This window comes from Ranitomeya variabilis, chromosome 4, assembly GCF_051348905.1.
Source record: "Ranitomeya variabilis isolate aRanVar5 chromosome 4, aRanVar5.hap1, whole genome shotgun sequence".
Classification (NCBI taxonomy): Eukaryota; Metazoa; Chordata; class Amphibia; order Anura; family Dendrobatidae; genus Ranitomeya; species Ranitomeya variabilis.
The window spans coordinates 573896490-573913051 of record NC_135235.1 but is presented as its reverse complement, the minus strand read 5'-3'; the positions used below and the strand labels follow the sequence as shown (position 1 = coordinate 573913051).

At 46.5% G+C, this 16562-nt stretch overlaps 1 protein-coding gene across 1 annotated transcript; it reads right to left on the bottom strand.

The window, feature by feature from the left end:
* Positions 1-14920: 14920 nt before the first annotated feature.
* On the bottom strand, positions 14921-16198 carry LOC143769176 (uncharacterized). The gene is made up of 2 exons (XM_077257742.1): positions 16071-16198; positions 14921-15981 (listed from the first exon to the last, which is right to left on the bottom strand). Exons 1-2 carry the CDS (start codon positions 16082-16084, stop codon positions 15000-15002), a joined length of 996 nt encoding a protein of 331 aa, XP_077113857.1. The 5' UTR covers positions 16085-16198; the 3' UTR covers positions 14921-14999.
* Between the last annotated feature and the right edge of the window lie 364 nt (positions 16199-16562).

Below are 16562 nucleotides of genomic sequence, written 5' to 3'. Positions count from 1 at the left end.
CACGTTTGTACCTAGCACCCACACTCAACAGGCGCTGTTTAACTCTCCTCCAGACTGATGACAATTGTGCTCCTAACTGATCCTCCTCCGGAACGCCGGAAGAGCCCCTCTGACTCAAGGTACAAAATTGAGGATGTAGCCCGTAAACACAAAAAAACGGAGACTCCCCAGACGACTCCTGACGGTGATTATTGATGGCAAACTCAGCCAAAGGAAGAAAGGAAGACTACTCCTCCTGGTTATCAGAGACAAAGCAGCGTAGGTATTGTTCCAAATTTTGGTTCACACGCTCAGTCTGACCATTTGACTGAGGATGGAACGCCGAAGAATGAGACAACTTGATCCCCAGCCGTGAGCAAAACGCTTTCCAAAATTTTGCCACAAACTGAGACCCCCTATCAGACACGATGTCAGATGGAACACGTATGAGACCACGTCCTGTCGGATCTTGGGCCACCAAAACTGATGTGACACCAACTCCAAGGTACCTTTAACCCCTGGGTGGCCAGCCAGGACAGCATCATGATGCTCCGCCAAAACCTTTAAGCGGAGATGAAGCGGTACAAAAGATTTGTTGATGGAAGCTCAGATGGTACCTCCTCCTGAGCCTCGGCAATCTCAGCCTCAACCTCGGTAGTGAGAGCCGAATCCACAACACCCTTTTGGAGGATGGGTACTGGATCTTCCCGAGGTTCACCCCCCGGAAAACACCTGGACAGAGCATCCACCTTAGTGTTTTTAGACCCCGGTCTGTAAGTGACAACAAAATTGAACCACGTGAAAAACAATGCCCAGCAAGCCTGCCTGGGGGACAGACACATGGCTGACTCCAAATACAGGAGATTCTTATGATTGGTAATAACAGTAACCTGATGAACCGACCCCTCCAAGAAGTGTCGCCATTCCTCAAAGGCCAACTTGATTGCCAACAACTCCCTGTTGCCAATATCGTAGTTACGTTCGGCGGACGACAGTTTCTTGGAGAAATAGGCGCATGGACGCAAATCACTCAAAGATGAGCCTTGAGATAGTACCGCCCCCACACCAACCTCGGATGCATCGACTTCCACAACAAAGGGTTTTGATACGTCTGGCTGCACAAGAATGGGGGCTGAAACAAAACTGTTCTTAAAGGGCCACTGTCACCCCCTCTAAACTAAAAGAGCCACCTTGTGCAGCAGTAATGCTGCAGTCTAACAAGGTGGCTCTTTTAGTTTTTGATTCAGTTATTACCTCAATAAAGCGTTTTAAAAATTGGCCACAAGTACCAGATTTTGTACCTGGAGGCGGTCCGAATCGTCCTCTATGAATCTCCCAACTGCCGTCACTCTTCTCTTCAGGGGCGATGGTCGCCGCCCCCTGAGCGCTGTTTCTTCTTAAATCCGGCGCCTGCGCTGTGCGTGCCTGCCTGGGGCCTGCGCAGTGTTCATTGTCAGTCACAGCTCAGATGCCGGGTGCCTGACTGCGCCTGTGCGGGCAGTGCGGCCACCCTGTTGCTGAATCCCCGCCCCGCACTGTGTTATTCATTATGCACAGTGCAGGGCTGGTGTTCCTGGGCATGCGCACTGCGCTGTTTAGACGCTCCCCAGCTCAGACACTCCCCCAGCTCAGACACTCCCCCAGCTCAGATGCTCCCCCAGCTCAGATGCTCCCCAGCTCAGACGCTCCCCCAGCTCCCCCGCCTTCCCAGGAACCACAGCCCCGCACTGTGCATAATGAATAACGCGGGGCGGGGATTCAGCAACAGGGTGGCCGCACTGCCCGCACAGGCGCAGTCAGGCACCCGGCATCTGAGCTGTGACTGACAATGAACACTGCGCAGGCCCCAGGCAGGCACGCACAGCGCAGGCGCCGGATTTAAGAAGAAACAGCGCTCAGGGGGCGGCGACCATCGCCCCTGAAGAGAAGAGTGACGGCAGTTGGGAGATTGATAGAGGGTGATTCGGACCACCTCCAGGTACAAAATCTGGTATTTGTGGCCAATTTTTAAAACGCTTTATTAAGGTAATAACTGAATCAAAAACTAAAAGAGCCACCTTGTTAGACTGCAGCATTACTGCTGCACAAGGTGGCTCTTTTAGTTTAGAACGGCTGGAGGGGGTGACAGTAGCCCTTTAAGAAATTCAAATGCGTGCACAGGAGCCTCAGGCCAAACGGAGAAATTGGTACCCTTTTTAGTCATGTCAGTTAGCGGTTTAGCAATGATGGAAAAATCCTTGATAAATTTCCTATAGTAGGTAGAAAACCCAAGGAACCGCTGAAGTGCTTTCAGGTTATCAGGCCGTTCCCAATGCAGCACCGCTTGCACCTTAGCGGCGTCCATTTTAAAACCAGAAGCAGACACAATATAACCCAAGAAAGGCAACTCTTGAACAGAAAATTCACATTTCTCAAGTTTAGCATACAGCTTATTCTCTCTGAGAAGCTGTAACACCCGCCTGACATGATTTAAATGAGCATCACGGTCGCAAGAATATATGAGGATGTCATCTAGGTACACGATAACGAATTTCCCCAAAACATGCGAGAACACATCATTGATGAAATGTTGGAACACTGCAGGTGCGTTAGTCAACCCAAAAGGCATCACCAAATTTTCAAATACCCTCAGGGGTATTAAAAGCCGTCTTCCACTCATCACCTTGACGGACTCTTATGAGGTTGTACGCCCCCTGAGGTCAAGCTCGGTAAACCACTTAGCACCCGCCACCTGGTTGAACAAATCTGGTATCAGTGGCATAGGGTATAGATCACGAACCGTAATCTGGTTCAACTCCCTGAAATCCAAACACGGGCGTAATCCGCCATCTTTCTTCTTCACGAAGAAGAACCCTGCTGCCACCGGCGAGGATGACGGCCTGATGTGCCCTTTGCTCAAGCTTTCAGCAATATAATCTTTTAACGCTGTCTCTCCGGACCGGAGATGTTAAACATCCTTGCTTTAGACAACTTGGCCCCTGGTTTAAACCTGATAGAACAGTCATAGGGACGATGTGGCGGCAACTATGAACAACCCTTTTCAGAGAACACATCCACAAAATCCAGAAGTGACTCCGGAACGCTTGAAGTCACCGCAGCCACACATGTGGCCAGGCAATTCTCCTGGCAGAACTCGCTCCACTGAATTATGTCCTGAGTTTTCCAGTCAATTACCGGGTTGTGCATGGACAACCAAGGAAAACCCAAAACCACCTAAGCAGGAAGATTCCTGAGCACCTTACATGTAACCCGCTCGGAATGTAGAACCCCAATGTGGAGTTTCACGTCAGCCACAAATTCAGTAATCTCCCCCTGAGAGAGAGGAGCAGCATTGATGGTGACCACGCGGATAGGATGAGACAGTTTTTCAATCCTAAAACCTGCTGTGCGCGCAAACTCCTCATCAATGAGATTTGTGGCTGAACCACTATCCACAAACACAGTAATTGGTAGCTCACTGCCAGCGATAAAATGCTTAGCAGGGAGCATGCATTGAGAAACCACCATGGAGGCTATACATAAGCTCAGATTGGTCTCCTCCACACCCTCTGAGCTTAGAAGTTTTCCGCCGTTGCGTTTTTCTTAGACAGCAGAGGACAGATGTTAATAAAATGACCAGTTTTACCACAGTAAAAACAGGCTCCCTGCTTCCTGAGCTCAGGGGCTCGATGCTTCACATGTGACACCCCTGCGATTTGCATAGGCTCCGTGGGCTCACCTGCAGCAACCTCACGTGAACCTAAACCCTCTCCCATAGGCGGTGTCTCATGCTCCCCCTGACGCAAACGGCGATCAATGCGGACAACCAGACTCATAGCGGAATCTAGAGAAACAGGAGTCTCGTACATCAGAAGGGCTTTTTTAAGCCTTCCAGAAACCCCATGAATAAACTGACTCTGCAATGCTGGATCATTCCATTGTGTATCGATCGCCCAGCGATGAAATTCAGAACAGTAATCCTCTGCAACTCGCTCCCCCTGGCGAATAGTGCATATCTTAGATTCTGCCAGAGCCATTCTGTCAGGTTCATCGTAGATTTTCCCAAGAGAGGAAAAAAAACTCTCCACAGAGTCAAATGCAGCAGAATCAGATGGCAAAGAAAACGCCCATGCTTGGGGATCCCCGCTTAACAATGACAACACCAGGCCCACACGCTGAGCCTCATTACCCGAGGAGATCAGGCGCATATGGAAATATAGTTTGCAAGCTTCACGAAAAGAAACAAATTTACTGCGGCAGCGCTTCCGGGCGGAGCCCGCCGCAAGCTTTCTCAGACCTGGTACACGTGCACCTTCCCCCTCCGGACCCCGGTCTTGAGAGAGTCGCCACCACGGGAGGACACTCCCCACACCTTGGCCTCACCACGCATCCACTATCCACACCATCGGGGCAACACACCAGGATCCTTCTAAGTTCACCCAAGTAAGTCCTGTGGTTATTATATATGTATATCTCAGGTATGCCATAGACTTTTGTTTCTGCACTGCCACACGGTGATTTGCACTCTTTATCCATGCAAGTATATCATCATACAGGTTGTGCACAGAACCTGGGTTTTTTTCACCTGCAGCAGCATAGTTAGAACCTCGTCTGTACCTCAGTGTACCCTCATTTTTTAGTCACTCTTTTGGTGTGCCAGTGTGTTTGTGTATTTTAATATTTTTTTAAAAAATGTGCCCAAAAATGGACACAGTATTCCAGATGAGGTCTGACCAAAGAGGAGTAGAGGGCAATAATAACTTCACGTGATCTAGACTGCTTCTGTTAATGCATCCCAGAAAAGTATTTGCCCTTTTTTCTGCTGCATCACACTGTTGACTCATGTTCAGTCTGTGATCTATTAAAATACCCAAGTCTTTTTCACATGTACTGTTGCTTAGCCCTATTCCTCCCATTCTGTATATGCTTTTTTTAATTTTTGTTGACCAGATTTAGTATTTTGCATTTTTCCCTGTTAAAAATCTTTCTGTTAGTTGCTGCCCACTGCCCCAGTTTATTTATATCTTTTTGAATCCTCTTTCCCTCTTCTCTAGTATTAGCTATCCCTGCTAGCTTTGTGTCACCACTCAGCAAATTTAATCAGTTTACCTTCAATTCCTTCATCTAAATCATTGATAAAGATGTTGAGCAATACAGGGCCCAAGACAGAGCATAGGGACTCCAAGGCCCATTTAATCGCCAAGCACTCCTTCTCCACTACGCTAACATTTTTTTTTGCTGGGGTCAGTTTCCTGCTCAAATAGGTGACTAGATGCTCATCCTCATTCACCTCTTGTGACAGCACCGCTCCTTGGCATACCTCCGAGGAATCGGTTTGTACAATAGAGGTCTTCTTGAAGTCGGGGCTGATGAGGACCGGCTGTCCACACAATGCCGACTTCAGGGACTGGAATGCTTCCTCCACTTTAGGATTCCATCGGACCATCACTGTCTTCTTACCTTTTAACAGGTCCATTAGGGGTGCTGATTTCCCCACAAAATTGGTTATAAACCGGCGTTAGTACCCAATGATGCCAAGGAATGCCCTCACCTGTTTGGTACTTAAGGGCTTGGGCCAGTTTTGGATGGCTTTGATCTTGTTTATTTGGGGTTTGATCACCCCATGGCTGATCACGTAACTTAAGTACCGAGCTTCCGTGAGCCCTAACACACATTTCTTTGGGTTTGCTGTTAACCCCGTGATTCTGAGCGACTCTAGCACGGCTTGTACCTGGGACAGGTGGGTCTCCCAGTTGGTAGTAAAGATGACTATGTCATCTAAATAGGCCGATGCATAATCCTGATGAGGCGCTAGCACAATTTCCATCAGCCTCTAGAATGTGGCTGGAGCCCCATATAACCAAAAAGGCAAGACAACATATTAATAGAGACCCTCTGGGGTTATAAAAGCGGTCTTTTCTTTTGCTGACTCTAATAAGGGGACCTGCCAGTAACCTTTTGTGAAATTCAGCGTGGTGAAGTAGTGGGCCTCCCCCAGTCGCTCAATTAGCTCGTCTACCCATGGCATGGGATAAAGGTCAAATTTTGACACCTCATTTAACCTCCTGAAGTCATTACAGAAGCATAATGACCCATCTGGTTTTGGAATTAGGACAATGGGGCTGGCCCACTCACTTCGTAACTCCTCAATAACTCCCAACTGGAGCATTTGCTTCACCTCCGCCGTGATGGCTTGCCTTCAGGCTTCTGGCACTCAGTACGGTTTATTTTGTACCCTTACCCAGGGCTCAGTGACTGTCATGTTGTATCACAGAGGTCCATCCTGGCAGCTCTGAGAATATGTCTGTATTCTGCTGTACCAGGGCCTGAGCCTCCCACTGCTGCTGTTTCGTGAGAGCATTATTTATCTTAACCTGACTCCCTGCTGAGTCCTTGGCCAGTGCCAGAGGAACCCCCTTTGGTACGACCAGAGTTGCCTCCGTGACCAAACATTCCCAGTCCTGCCAGGCTTTTAACAGGCTTACATGGTACAGTTGCTCGGGTTTCCTTTTCACGGGTTGGTACACTCTATAATTCACTTCTCCCACCTTCCCCCGTATCCCAGCCACTTGGCCATGAGCTTACTCTCAGGAGTGGGCACTAGTACCTACACCTGTCTCCTTCTTTAAAGGTCCTGACCGTGGCCCTTTTATTGTACGTGCGGCTCTGCACAGCCTGGGCATTCATTAGATGCTCTTTTACTATGGGCCGTACAGCCGCAATCTGTTCCTGCATGCTTGCCACATGCTCAATTACGCTTCAGTGTGGAGTGGGCTCCTGTTCCCACATCTCCTTAGCCACATTGAGCAATCCCCTTGGATGCCTGCCATATAACAGCTCAAATGGGGAAAAACCTGTGGACGCCTGTGGTACTTCTCGAATGGCGAACTTCAGATATGGCAATAACATGTCCCAATCCCTCCCATCCTTGGCGACCACCTTTTTGAGCATGACTTTGAGGGTTTTATTAAACTGCTCCACCAGCCTGTCAGTTTGTGGGTGATACACCGACGTACGAAGCTGTTATGATCTGGTGACCTTGGAGCCGCATGAGAGACTTTCTCAGGAGTAGGTGGTACCTGTACTGACCGCAAACCCTAAACTAACACCACAATTAGAAGTACCCGTGGGATGTACCTAACACGTCCTAGATATCTCGACACAGCCGGAGGACTAAATACCCCTATAGATGGAAATGGGAATTCTATCTTGCCTCAGAGCAGAACCCCAAAGGATAGGCAGCCCCCCACAAAAATTGACTGTGAGTATAAGAGGAAAGACACACGCAGGCAGAAAAACAGGACTTAGCAAAAGAGGCACTTCTAGCTAAATAGAAAAGGATAGGACCGAATTCTAAGCGGTCAGCATTAAAATCCTAAAAATATCCACAGCAGATAATACAAATATTCCACATCTAACTAAAGACATAGAAAGTATATCTGCATCTCCTGAGAATCCAGCATGACTGAAAAATCCAAACAAAGTCTAAGCTGGACAAAAACACAATAAATTGCACTGAATTGCAAAGCACACTGCATGTGTGCACAGAGACAAAAAACCAGACACTTATCTTAGATGAGTTGGCAGCAGGGCATGAGGAGCCCCAGAGAGAGAAGCAATCCCTCCAAGTACAATGGACAACTGGCACAGACTCATGGATCCTGCACACCTAAATACCTAATAGAGCTGCAATCCGCAGAAACACCTGCCCTGATTACAACCCCAAGACAACTGCACTACCACCAACAACCACCGGAGGGAGCCCAAGAGCAGAATTCACAACACGCAGCTGTTTGATCTGGAGCAGTTTACATAGCTCCCTGGTCACCTTGGACATGAAAGGAGTCCCCTGATCTGTAAGGATCTCCTTTGGTATCCCAAGGCAACAGAACACTGCAAACAGCTCATGGGCTATTAGTTTGGTTGAGATGAGTCGGAGGGGTATCGCCTCTGGGTTCCCGGGTAGCGTAGTCTACGACTACTAATATGTGTTGGTGGCCGGGTGGATTTTACTATTGTCCCCAACAGATCCATCGCAATCCACTCAAAAGGTACCTCTATAATGGGCAGAGGCACCAATGGACTCCGGTAGTTTGCGGTAGGTGAGGTGAGGTTAGTTGGCACTCTAGATACGTAACACAGTACATTTGGACCTCAGCGTAGATCCAGGCCAAAAAATGCTGCAGTATACTCTCCAGAGTCTTTTTCACCCCCAAATGCCCACCCCAGCATGTGAGTGTGGGCTATGTTTAGCACCGCCCGACGGTGGGATTGGGGCACTACCAGTTGTTCTACCACCTCATCCCAGATTTTATCAACCCTGTTCAGTAACTCCTGGTTGATCGCCATCCGTGGAAACTCTGTCTCCGCACCCAGTTGCTGAACCACCCCATTTACCTCGAATACTCTTTCCCTTGCCCGGGTCAGAGTAGGATCCTGGAGCTGAGCTGTCCCGAACTTACCAGGGGACTCTTCCAGCTCAAGAATCGATGGGGTTTCCTTGACCTCTCCTGCCAATACCTCTAAGGGAAACCTATCGAGGTTACACTCTGTCCCTAGGTTGGCAATCCCTATGGCAGGTATCCCTGATTTGGGATCTTAGGGCTCTGCGCCCAAAATACCAGTTACCCTGGAGGGTTAACCCTGGTCTCCCACAGGGACCAGAACAGGGGTAAATCTCTTCCCAATACAGTCCCATATGGAAGAGTCTTTACCACTCCCACCACATGCTTTATCTCTCCACACGGCGTGGAGAACGTAACCTTGGGATCAACTTAGGGGACATAGATCTGTGGTCACTCTCTTTGAGATATCCCCTCAGTACAGGCTCGGTCCAGTTTTGTCCCAGTGGGGGGTCATGGACTTTTCTCAGGCTCCTGAGCTGGCAGAGCCTTATGTGACAGTTGACGCAGAGCAGTGTCCTATATAAAGTCCTGAGTGACCTTATACCGCTCTATCAGTCCTACAACCTGATCCAGGGTACCCGGGTCCCCTTGACCCACCCAACGCTGTATGGCCGCTGCAAAGCCCTCACCAGTCATTCGACCACCACCCTCTCCACTATCTGAAGTGGGGTTAAAGTCTCAGGTTGGAGCCACCGTTTCACAAGCTGCAGTAAGTCAAAAACCTGATACCGGGCAGGCTGGCTTTCCTCAAAAGTCCATGAAAACACCCATTGGGCTCTCACATAAGTATTAACCCCCAGTCGGGCAAGGATCTCACCTTTTAGCTTGGTGTAGTCCTGGGCGTCCTCCCAACTGAGGTCAAAGTAGGCTTTAGTGCATCACCCATCAGGAATGGAGCCACGACTTCGGTCCACTGTGACGTTGGCAGGTTCTCTCGCTCTGACGTGCGCTCATAGATGGTGAGGAAAGCTTCCACATCATCTTCCTGACTCAATTTCCTCAAAGCGGAGCGTAACTTGTCTCGGGCATCTCGATGTTCTGGGGTCGGTGCTGGAGGTGCCTCATGCAGGGCTGTAATTTGCTGCAGCAACAAGTTATTAGTTTGTTGCTGTTGTTGCTGTGTGAGGACCGGCTGCCTCAGGATCTCCTCCAGTTTGTCCACAGGCCTAATGACAGACATGCAAATGGCATTGGGGAATGCCTTAATTCACACTGCTCCGCATTCTCCAAGCATATGTAGTGCAGCGGTGTCCTTGCTGTGCAGTGAGAAGGCAGTGACCCAGGAAAAAGGTTCAAAATAATGTCTTATTTATTGAACAGTGTACTCACAAATAGAAAGTAAACGAGTCCTCTGGTACGTAGCCAGGAAAAAATGAGACATACCAGTTTCCGTGAGCAAACTACACCACTGTGTATGCTGTTGCATCAGGCTTTAGACTCTGCTTGGCCCCGTGTTGCTTCACATAGAAAGAGCTCTGCACAAGTCTTCTGCTTAGTCTGCTTTCAAGACCAACACTGACACACCCAAACACTACTTCGGGGTTTGTTTTTAGGCCGGCGTCACACTATGCATATGAAAATACGGTCCGTTTTTTACGGCCGTAATACGCAGAAATAATCCAGAAATACTGTTCCGTATGTAATCCGTTGTCAAGGTGTGGCCGCGTATTTTGCGCATGTAATGTTGCATATGTAATCCGTATGACATCCGTACGGTGTTTTTTCCACGCAACCTGACAAAATGGACATTTGACGGTTTTGTAGCCTGAAATTAATTTAAATCAGCATCATCAACCCTATTTAAGGCCTCTACAACAGGTGGCACCCACCCATATGGCCATTTTGTGGTTGTGCATCTGTTGGTGTGTTGTGTTAACGTTTGCACCATGTTTGATCTACTGCAATTCACCCCAACTCAGCGGGTGTTATTTAACTGGGTCTTGTCGCGTTGGTTTGGGCTGCCATACCCTGTGATTGTTGATCCGCGAAGGAGGAGAAGAAGATTGTGGGTGCATCCTCTTTTGACCCAACGCCTCACTAAAGGCCATTTTCAGAGGCTCTATACAGCTCTGCGTGCACATCCTGATAAGTTTTACCTATACTGTCGAATGACAATAGCAACATTTGATATCTTGTTGGAGACAGTATGTCCAGGACTCGCTTATCAGGACACCAGGATGCGAAAAAGCACATCCGCAGAGGAGCGTCTTCTCCTTACTTTACAGTATGTATTCAACATCCTCACATACTGTATGTTGATGATGTTTTTTTAAGGGTTGTTTGCTAGCAGCTATTTGAAAATATATGTGTTAATTAGGGCAAAGGCACATTCAAAATATGTATTTGTAATGTTCGAATTATGTACCCTAGGTAAATATACATTAATTTCAGTGATATACCTGTGTTTTTTAATCTACAACATACCTGTGCTTTTTCTTGTTTTGTGTAAACTATTGTTACCTACCTAATCTTCATTTTTCTGTCCTTTCAGCTTCCTATCAACTGGATTGTCTTATGCGGGACTACACCTGGAGTTTCTCATTGGGCAGTCCACGATTTCTGGCATTGTGCGCTCAACATGTACGTGGCTGGATGAGAGCCATGACTGGGCTGTTAACTTGCAGGGCTATAGCCTGTTCAGAAATGACCGTACAGATAAGCGAGGGGGAGGGGTGTGTCTATATGTAAAATCTTCCTTAAAACCCATCCTGCGTGATAATATAGGTGAATTTAATGAAAATGTAGAGTCCCTATGGGTGGAGATAAGGGGAGGGGGAAAAAATAATAAATTACTGATAGGGGTTTGTTATAAATCTCCAAAACTAATGGAAGCAATGGAGAATATCCTCGTAAAGCAAATAGATGAAGCTGCGACTCAAGGAGAAGTCATTATTATTATGGGGGACTTCAACTACCCTGAAATAGATTGGGGAACAGAAACCTGCAGTTCCAGCAAAGGTAATCGGTTTTTGACAACTATGAGAGACAATTACCTTTCACAACTGGTTCAGGACCCAACAAGGAGGGGGGCACTGCTAGACCTAATAATAACCAACAGGCCAGACCGCATATCAAATATAAGGGTTGGGGGTCACTTGGGGAATAGTGATCACAAAATAATAAGTTTTCATGTAACCTTTAATAAGATGGGTAGTAGGGGGGTGACAAGGACACTAAACTTCAGGAGGGCAAATTTCCAACGGATGAGAGAGGATCTTGGTGCAATTAACTGGGACGATATCCTGAGACACAAAAATACACAAAGAAAATGGGAGACATTTATTAGCATCCTGGATAGGACCTGTGCACAGTATATACCGTATGGGAATAAACATACTAGAAATAGGAGGAAACCAATATGGCTAAATAGAGCTGTAAGGGGCACAATAAGGGACAAAAAGAAAGCATTTAGAGAATTAAAGGAAGTAGGTAGTGAGGAGGCATTAAATAAATACAGAAAATTAAATAAATTCTGTAAAAAGCAAATCAAGGCAGCAAAGATTGAGACAGAGAGACTCATTGCCAGAGAGAGTAAAAATAATCCCAAAATATTCTGTAACTATATAAATAGTAAGAAACTAAAAAATGACAGTGTTGGCCCCCTTAAAAATAGTCTGGGTGAAATGGTGGATGAGGATGAGGAAAAAGCCAATATGCTAAATGACTTTTTTTTTCATCAGTATTTACAAAAGAATATCCCATGGCAGACAAAATGACTAGTGATAAAAATTCCCCATTAAATGTCACCTGCTTAACCCAGCAGGAAGTAAAGCGGCGTCTAAAAATAACTAAAATTGACAAATCTCCGGGCCCGGATGGGATACACCCCCGAGTACTGCAGGAACTAAGTACAGTCATTGATAGACCATTATTTTTAATCTTTAAAGACTCCATAATAACAGGGTCTATACCACAGGACTGGCGTATAGCAAATGTGGTGCCAATATTCAAAAAAGGGGCAAAAACTGAACTCGGTAATTATAGGCCAGTAAGCTTAACCTCTACTGTGGGTAAAATCCTGGAGGGCATTCTAAGGGATGCTATGCTGGAGTATCTGAAGAGGAATAACCTCATGACCCAGTATCAGCACGGGTTTACTAGGGACCGTTCATGTCAGACTAATTTGATCAGCTTCTATGAAGAGGTAAGTTCCGGACTGGACCAAGGGAACCCAGTGGACGTAGTATATATGGACTTTTCCAAAGCTTTTGATACGGTGCCACACAAAAGGTTGTTACATAAAATGAGAGTAATGGGGATAGGGGAAAATATGTGTAAGTGGGTTGAGAGCTGGCTCAGGGATAGGAAACAAAGGGTGGTTATTAATGGAGCACACTCAGGCTGGGTCACGGTTAGCAGTGGGGTACCACAGGGGTCAGTATTGGGCCCTCTTCTTTTTAACATATTTATTAATGACCTTGTAGGGGGCATTCAGAGTAGAATTTCAATATTTGCAGATGACCCTAAACTCTGCAGGGTAATCAATACAGGGGAGGACAATTTTATATTACAGGATGATTTATGTAAACTAGAAGCTTGGGCTGAAAAATGGCAAATGAGCTTTAATGGGGATAAATGTAAGGTCATGCACTTGGGTAGAAGTAATAAGATGTATAACTATGTGCTTAATTCTAAAACTCTGGGCAAAACAGTCAATGAAAAAGACCTGGGTGTATGGGTGGATGACAAACTCATAATCAGTGGCCAGTGTCAGGCAACTGCTACAAAGGCAAATAAATAATGGGATGTATTAAAAGAGGCATAGATGCTCATGAGGAGAACATAATTTTACCTCTATACAAGTCACTAGTTCGACTACACTTAGAATACTGTGTACAGTTCTGGTCTCCGGTGTATAAGAAAGACATAGCTGAACTGGAGCGGGTGCAGAGAAGAGCGACCAAGGTTATTAGAGGACTGGGGGGTCTGCAATACCAAGATAGGTTATTACACTTGGGGCTATTTAGTTTGGAAAAACGAAGACTAAGGGGTGATCTTATTTTAATGTATAAATATATGAGGGGACAGTACAAAGACCTTTCTGATGATCTTTTTAATCATAGACCTGAGACAGGGACAAGGGTGCATCCTCTACGTCTGGAGGAAAGAAGGTTTAAGCATAATAACAGACGCGGATTCTTTACTGTAAGAGCAGTGAGATTATGGAACTCTCTGCCGTATGATGTTGTAATGAGTGATTCATTAATTAAATTTAAGAGGGGACTGGATACCTTTCTGGAAAAGTATAATGTTACAGGGTATATACACTAGATTCCTTGATAAGGCGTTGATCCAGGGAACTAGTCTGATTGCCGTATGTGGAGTCGGGAAGGAATTTTTTTCCCCATGGTGGAGTTACTCTTTGCCACATGGGTTTTTTTTGCCTTCCCCTGGATCAACATGTTAGGGCATGTTAGGTTAGGCTATGGGTTGAACTAGATGGACTTACAGTCTTCCTTCAACCTTAATAACTATGTAACTATGAAATATGGGCTAAACTCCATGAATTTGTCATGCCTGAGCCAAAACTGGATGATTGGCTCAAAATAGCCCGTGGGTTCAATGACATTTGTGACTTCCCACACTGCATTGGAGCCCTGGATGGGAAACATATCAGAGTGCGTAAGCCGCCGAACTCTGGCTCCCAATTCTACAATTATAAGCCGTTTTTCTCTGTAGTTCTGTTAGCTGTAGTTGACAGTAACTACAGGTTTATAATTGTAGACATTGGAGCCTATGGGCGACCAGGAGACTCAAGGGTGTCCAATATGTCCATTATGGGTCGGCGGCTACGTGAAAACCAGTTAGACCTCCCACCACCACAACAACTCCCAGGCTCCAATGCTGAAGCAGTGCCATATGTTTTTGTGGGAAATGAGGCCTTCCAATTGACAAGGCATGTCATGAGGCCTTATCCCAGGCGCAACCTGGACCATCGGCGGCGTGTATTTAATTTGAGGCTTTCCAGGGCGCGTAGACTAATGGAGTGTGCCTTTGGGATTCTGTGTGCCAAATGGCGTGTCCTCCAGTCTGCCATTCAGCTGAGTGAGGCTACTATTAATGAAGTTATAAAAGCGTGTGTTGTTTTGCACAATTTTACTAGACTTCATGATTGCCCCTCATCGGCTATTGGTGAAGAAATGTTGACCACTGTGAGTAGGCCTACACCACATGTCCCTTCTCCGTGCTGTCCCCTTTCTGGACTAAAAGTGAGAGATACTTTCACAAATTATTTTGTTTCTCCTCAGGGTGCTACTCCCTGGCAAGATTATGCTGTTTCTCAGTTGTGATTTCTTAATTTTCAAACTATATTATGTGCAAAAAATATCATTTTTCTTTAAAAACTGTACTCTGTGTATTGTATTTACTTAATTACCAGATGGTTATGAAAAGAACATATGTGTGAGATATAAGAATAATTGGCCCACAAACATCAATTTGCTTTTGACTATATATTTTAATCATAGCAAAAGCCTTTTGTTGTTAACGTTAAACCATATTTTTTTCATATGGATTTGTATATACTGTATATTTTTTTGTTTGTTTTTTAAGAACAACATTACAAAGTGCTATTACAGCACAAAATAAACCAAAACATGGTTATGCGGCAAAAAGCCAAACACAATAAAATATTTTTTACAGATTTTTGTACGTTGGTGGAGGTGATGGCGGAAGCTCAGGGTCCTGCTCAGGTGACCTTTGTTGGGCCAATTGTCCTTCACCCTGTGTGGATGCTGCGTGGGGCGGATCCAAATACAGGCCTTGATCATATTGGCCAGTTGGGTATTGCCCATAAGGGATTTGACTCTGGCCCTCATGCTGCTGGAAATATGGCCTTGACTCATAGCCACCCCCAATATTGCCATGTCGTCCAAACCCAGGTTGAGACCAGCCTACAGCACTGGGTCTGGACAAGTTGCTATTTTGGAAAGGTTGATGGTAGGCTGGCATATGGTACTGAGGGTGCCTTGGTGGGTTTTGGGTGGGAAGGGGTTGAGGTGTAGGCACATGTGGAGGAGGTGCTTCAAATCCTGATTGACCATGCACCTGTTGAGTTCGTGGAAGGCGCAAGAGGTTATGTGGTGACAGCTGCCTTCTCTCAATAAATTCTAACACCTCATAGGGGTCATTTGGGAAGGTGCATAAATCAATCAGGATTTGAATACACCCTCTCACACGTAGCCTCACCTCACGGGGAAGGGGACGGGGGTACCGGGCCAGGCTGCGAGCAAAGGCCTCCTCACCATCATCCTGGGCTGCCCTGGCCAAATAATTAAGGACCCCAGCATCCACATTCCTCCTACTGTCTTGCAAGAGCTCTCTCCTTCTGCGGCCTCTGCGTAAAGGCCCAGCAGCCTGTGGGGAGGACACCAGTGGGACAGTAGGGCTGCTGTGTCCATGATCTTCCTGGCTTACAGGATCAGGTGCTGCTGTGGGTGTTGGTGCTGCATCTTGGCCACTTGTTGCAGGATCTTGGGATGCGGAAGTAGATGGTCCAGGAAGGATGGAGCTAGAAGAGGCCAAAGATGGGCCTGCCACCTTTTCTTCTACACCAACCGGATCAATGACAACCTCCGAGTCTGACCCGGTCTCCCTCTCAGTGAGGTTGGACTGTGTTCTGTTATGAAATTATGAAAATTATACCCATAATTAAGAGTTTAGTCAATTGCTAACATATGTGTATTGTGTTGCGAGGTTTTTACTTACGGTCTTAGATCCATACTGGGATCCAAAAAGGAAAGACGATCATAGTAGATGTACTTTCTCTTTTATGTTGGAGCTGCTGCCTTTCCCTCCGATATTGGTCCGTGATGCTGCGCCATCATGTCATAACATCTTCCACTGCAATGACATCAAAACAAAGATTCTATAAGGTCATTCTGCACATTGCTTAAAACAGTTGTCATTAGTGTTGAGCGATACCTTCCGATACTTGAAAGTATCGGTATCGGATAGTATCAGCCGATACCCGAAAAATATCGGATATCGCCGATACCCGATACCAATACAAGTCAATGGGACTCAAGTATCGGAAGGTATCTTGGATGGTTCCCAGGGTCTGAAGGAGAGGAAACTCCTCAATGAGGAGTTTAGGACCTGCGATGACGTCGCGGCCTGTGATTGGTCGCGTGAGCGGTCACATGAGCGGCACGCGACCAATCACAAGCCGCGACGTCATCGAAGGTCTTAAACTGCTCA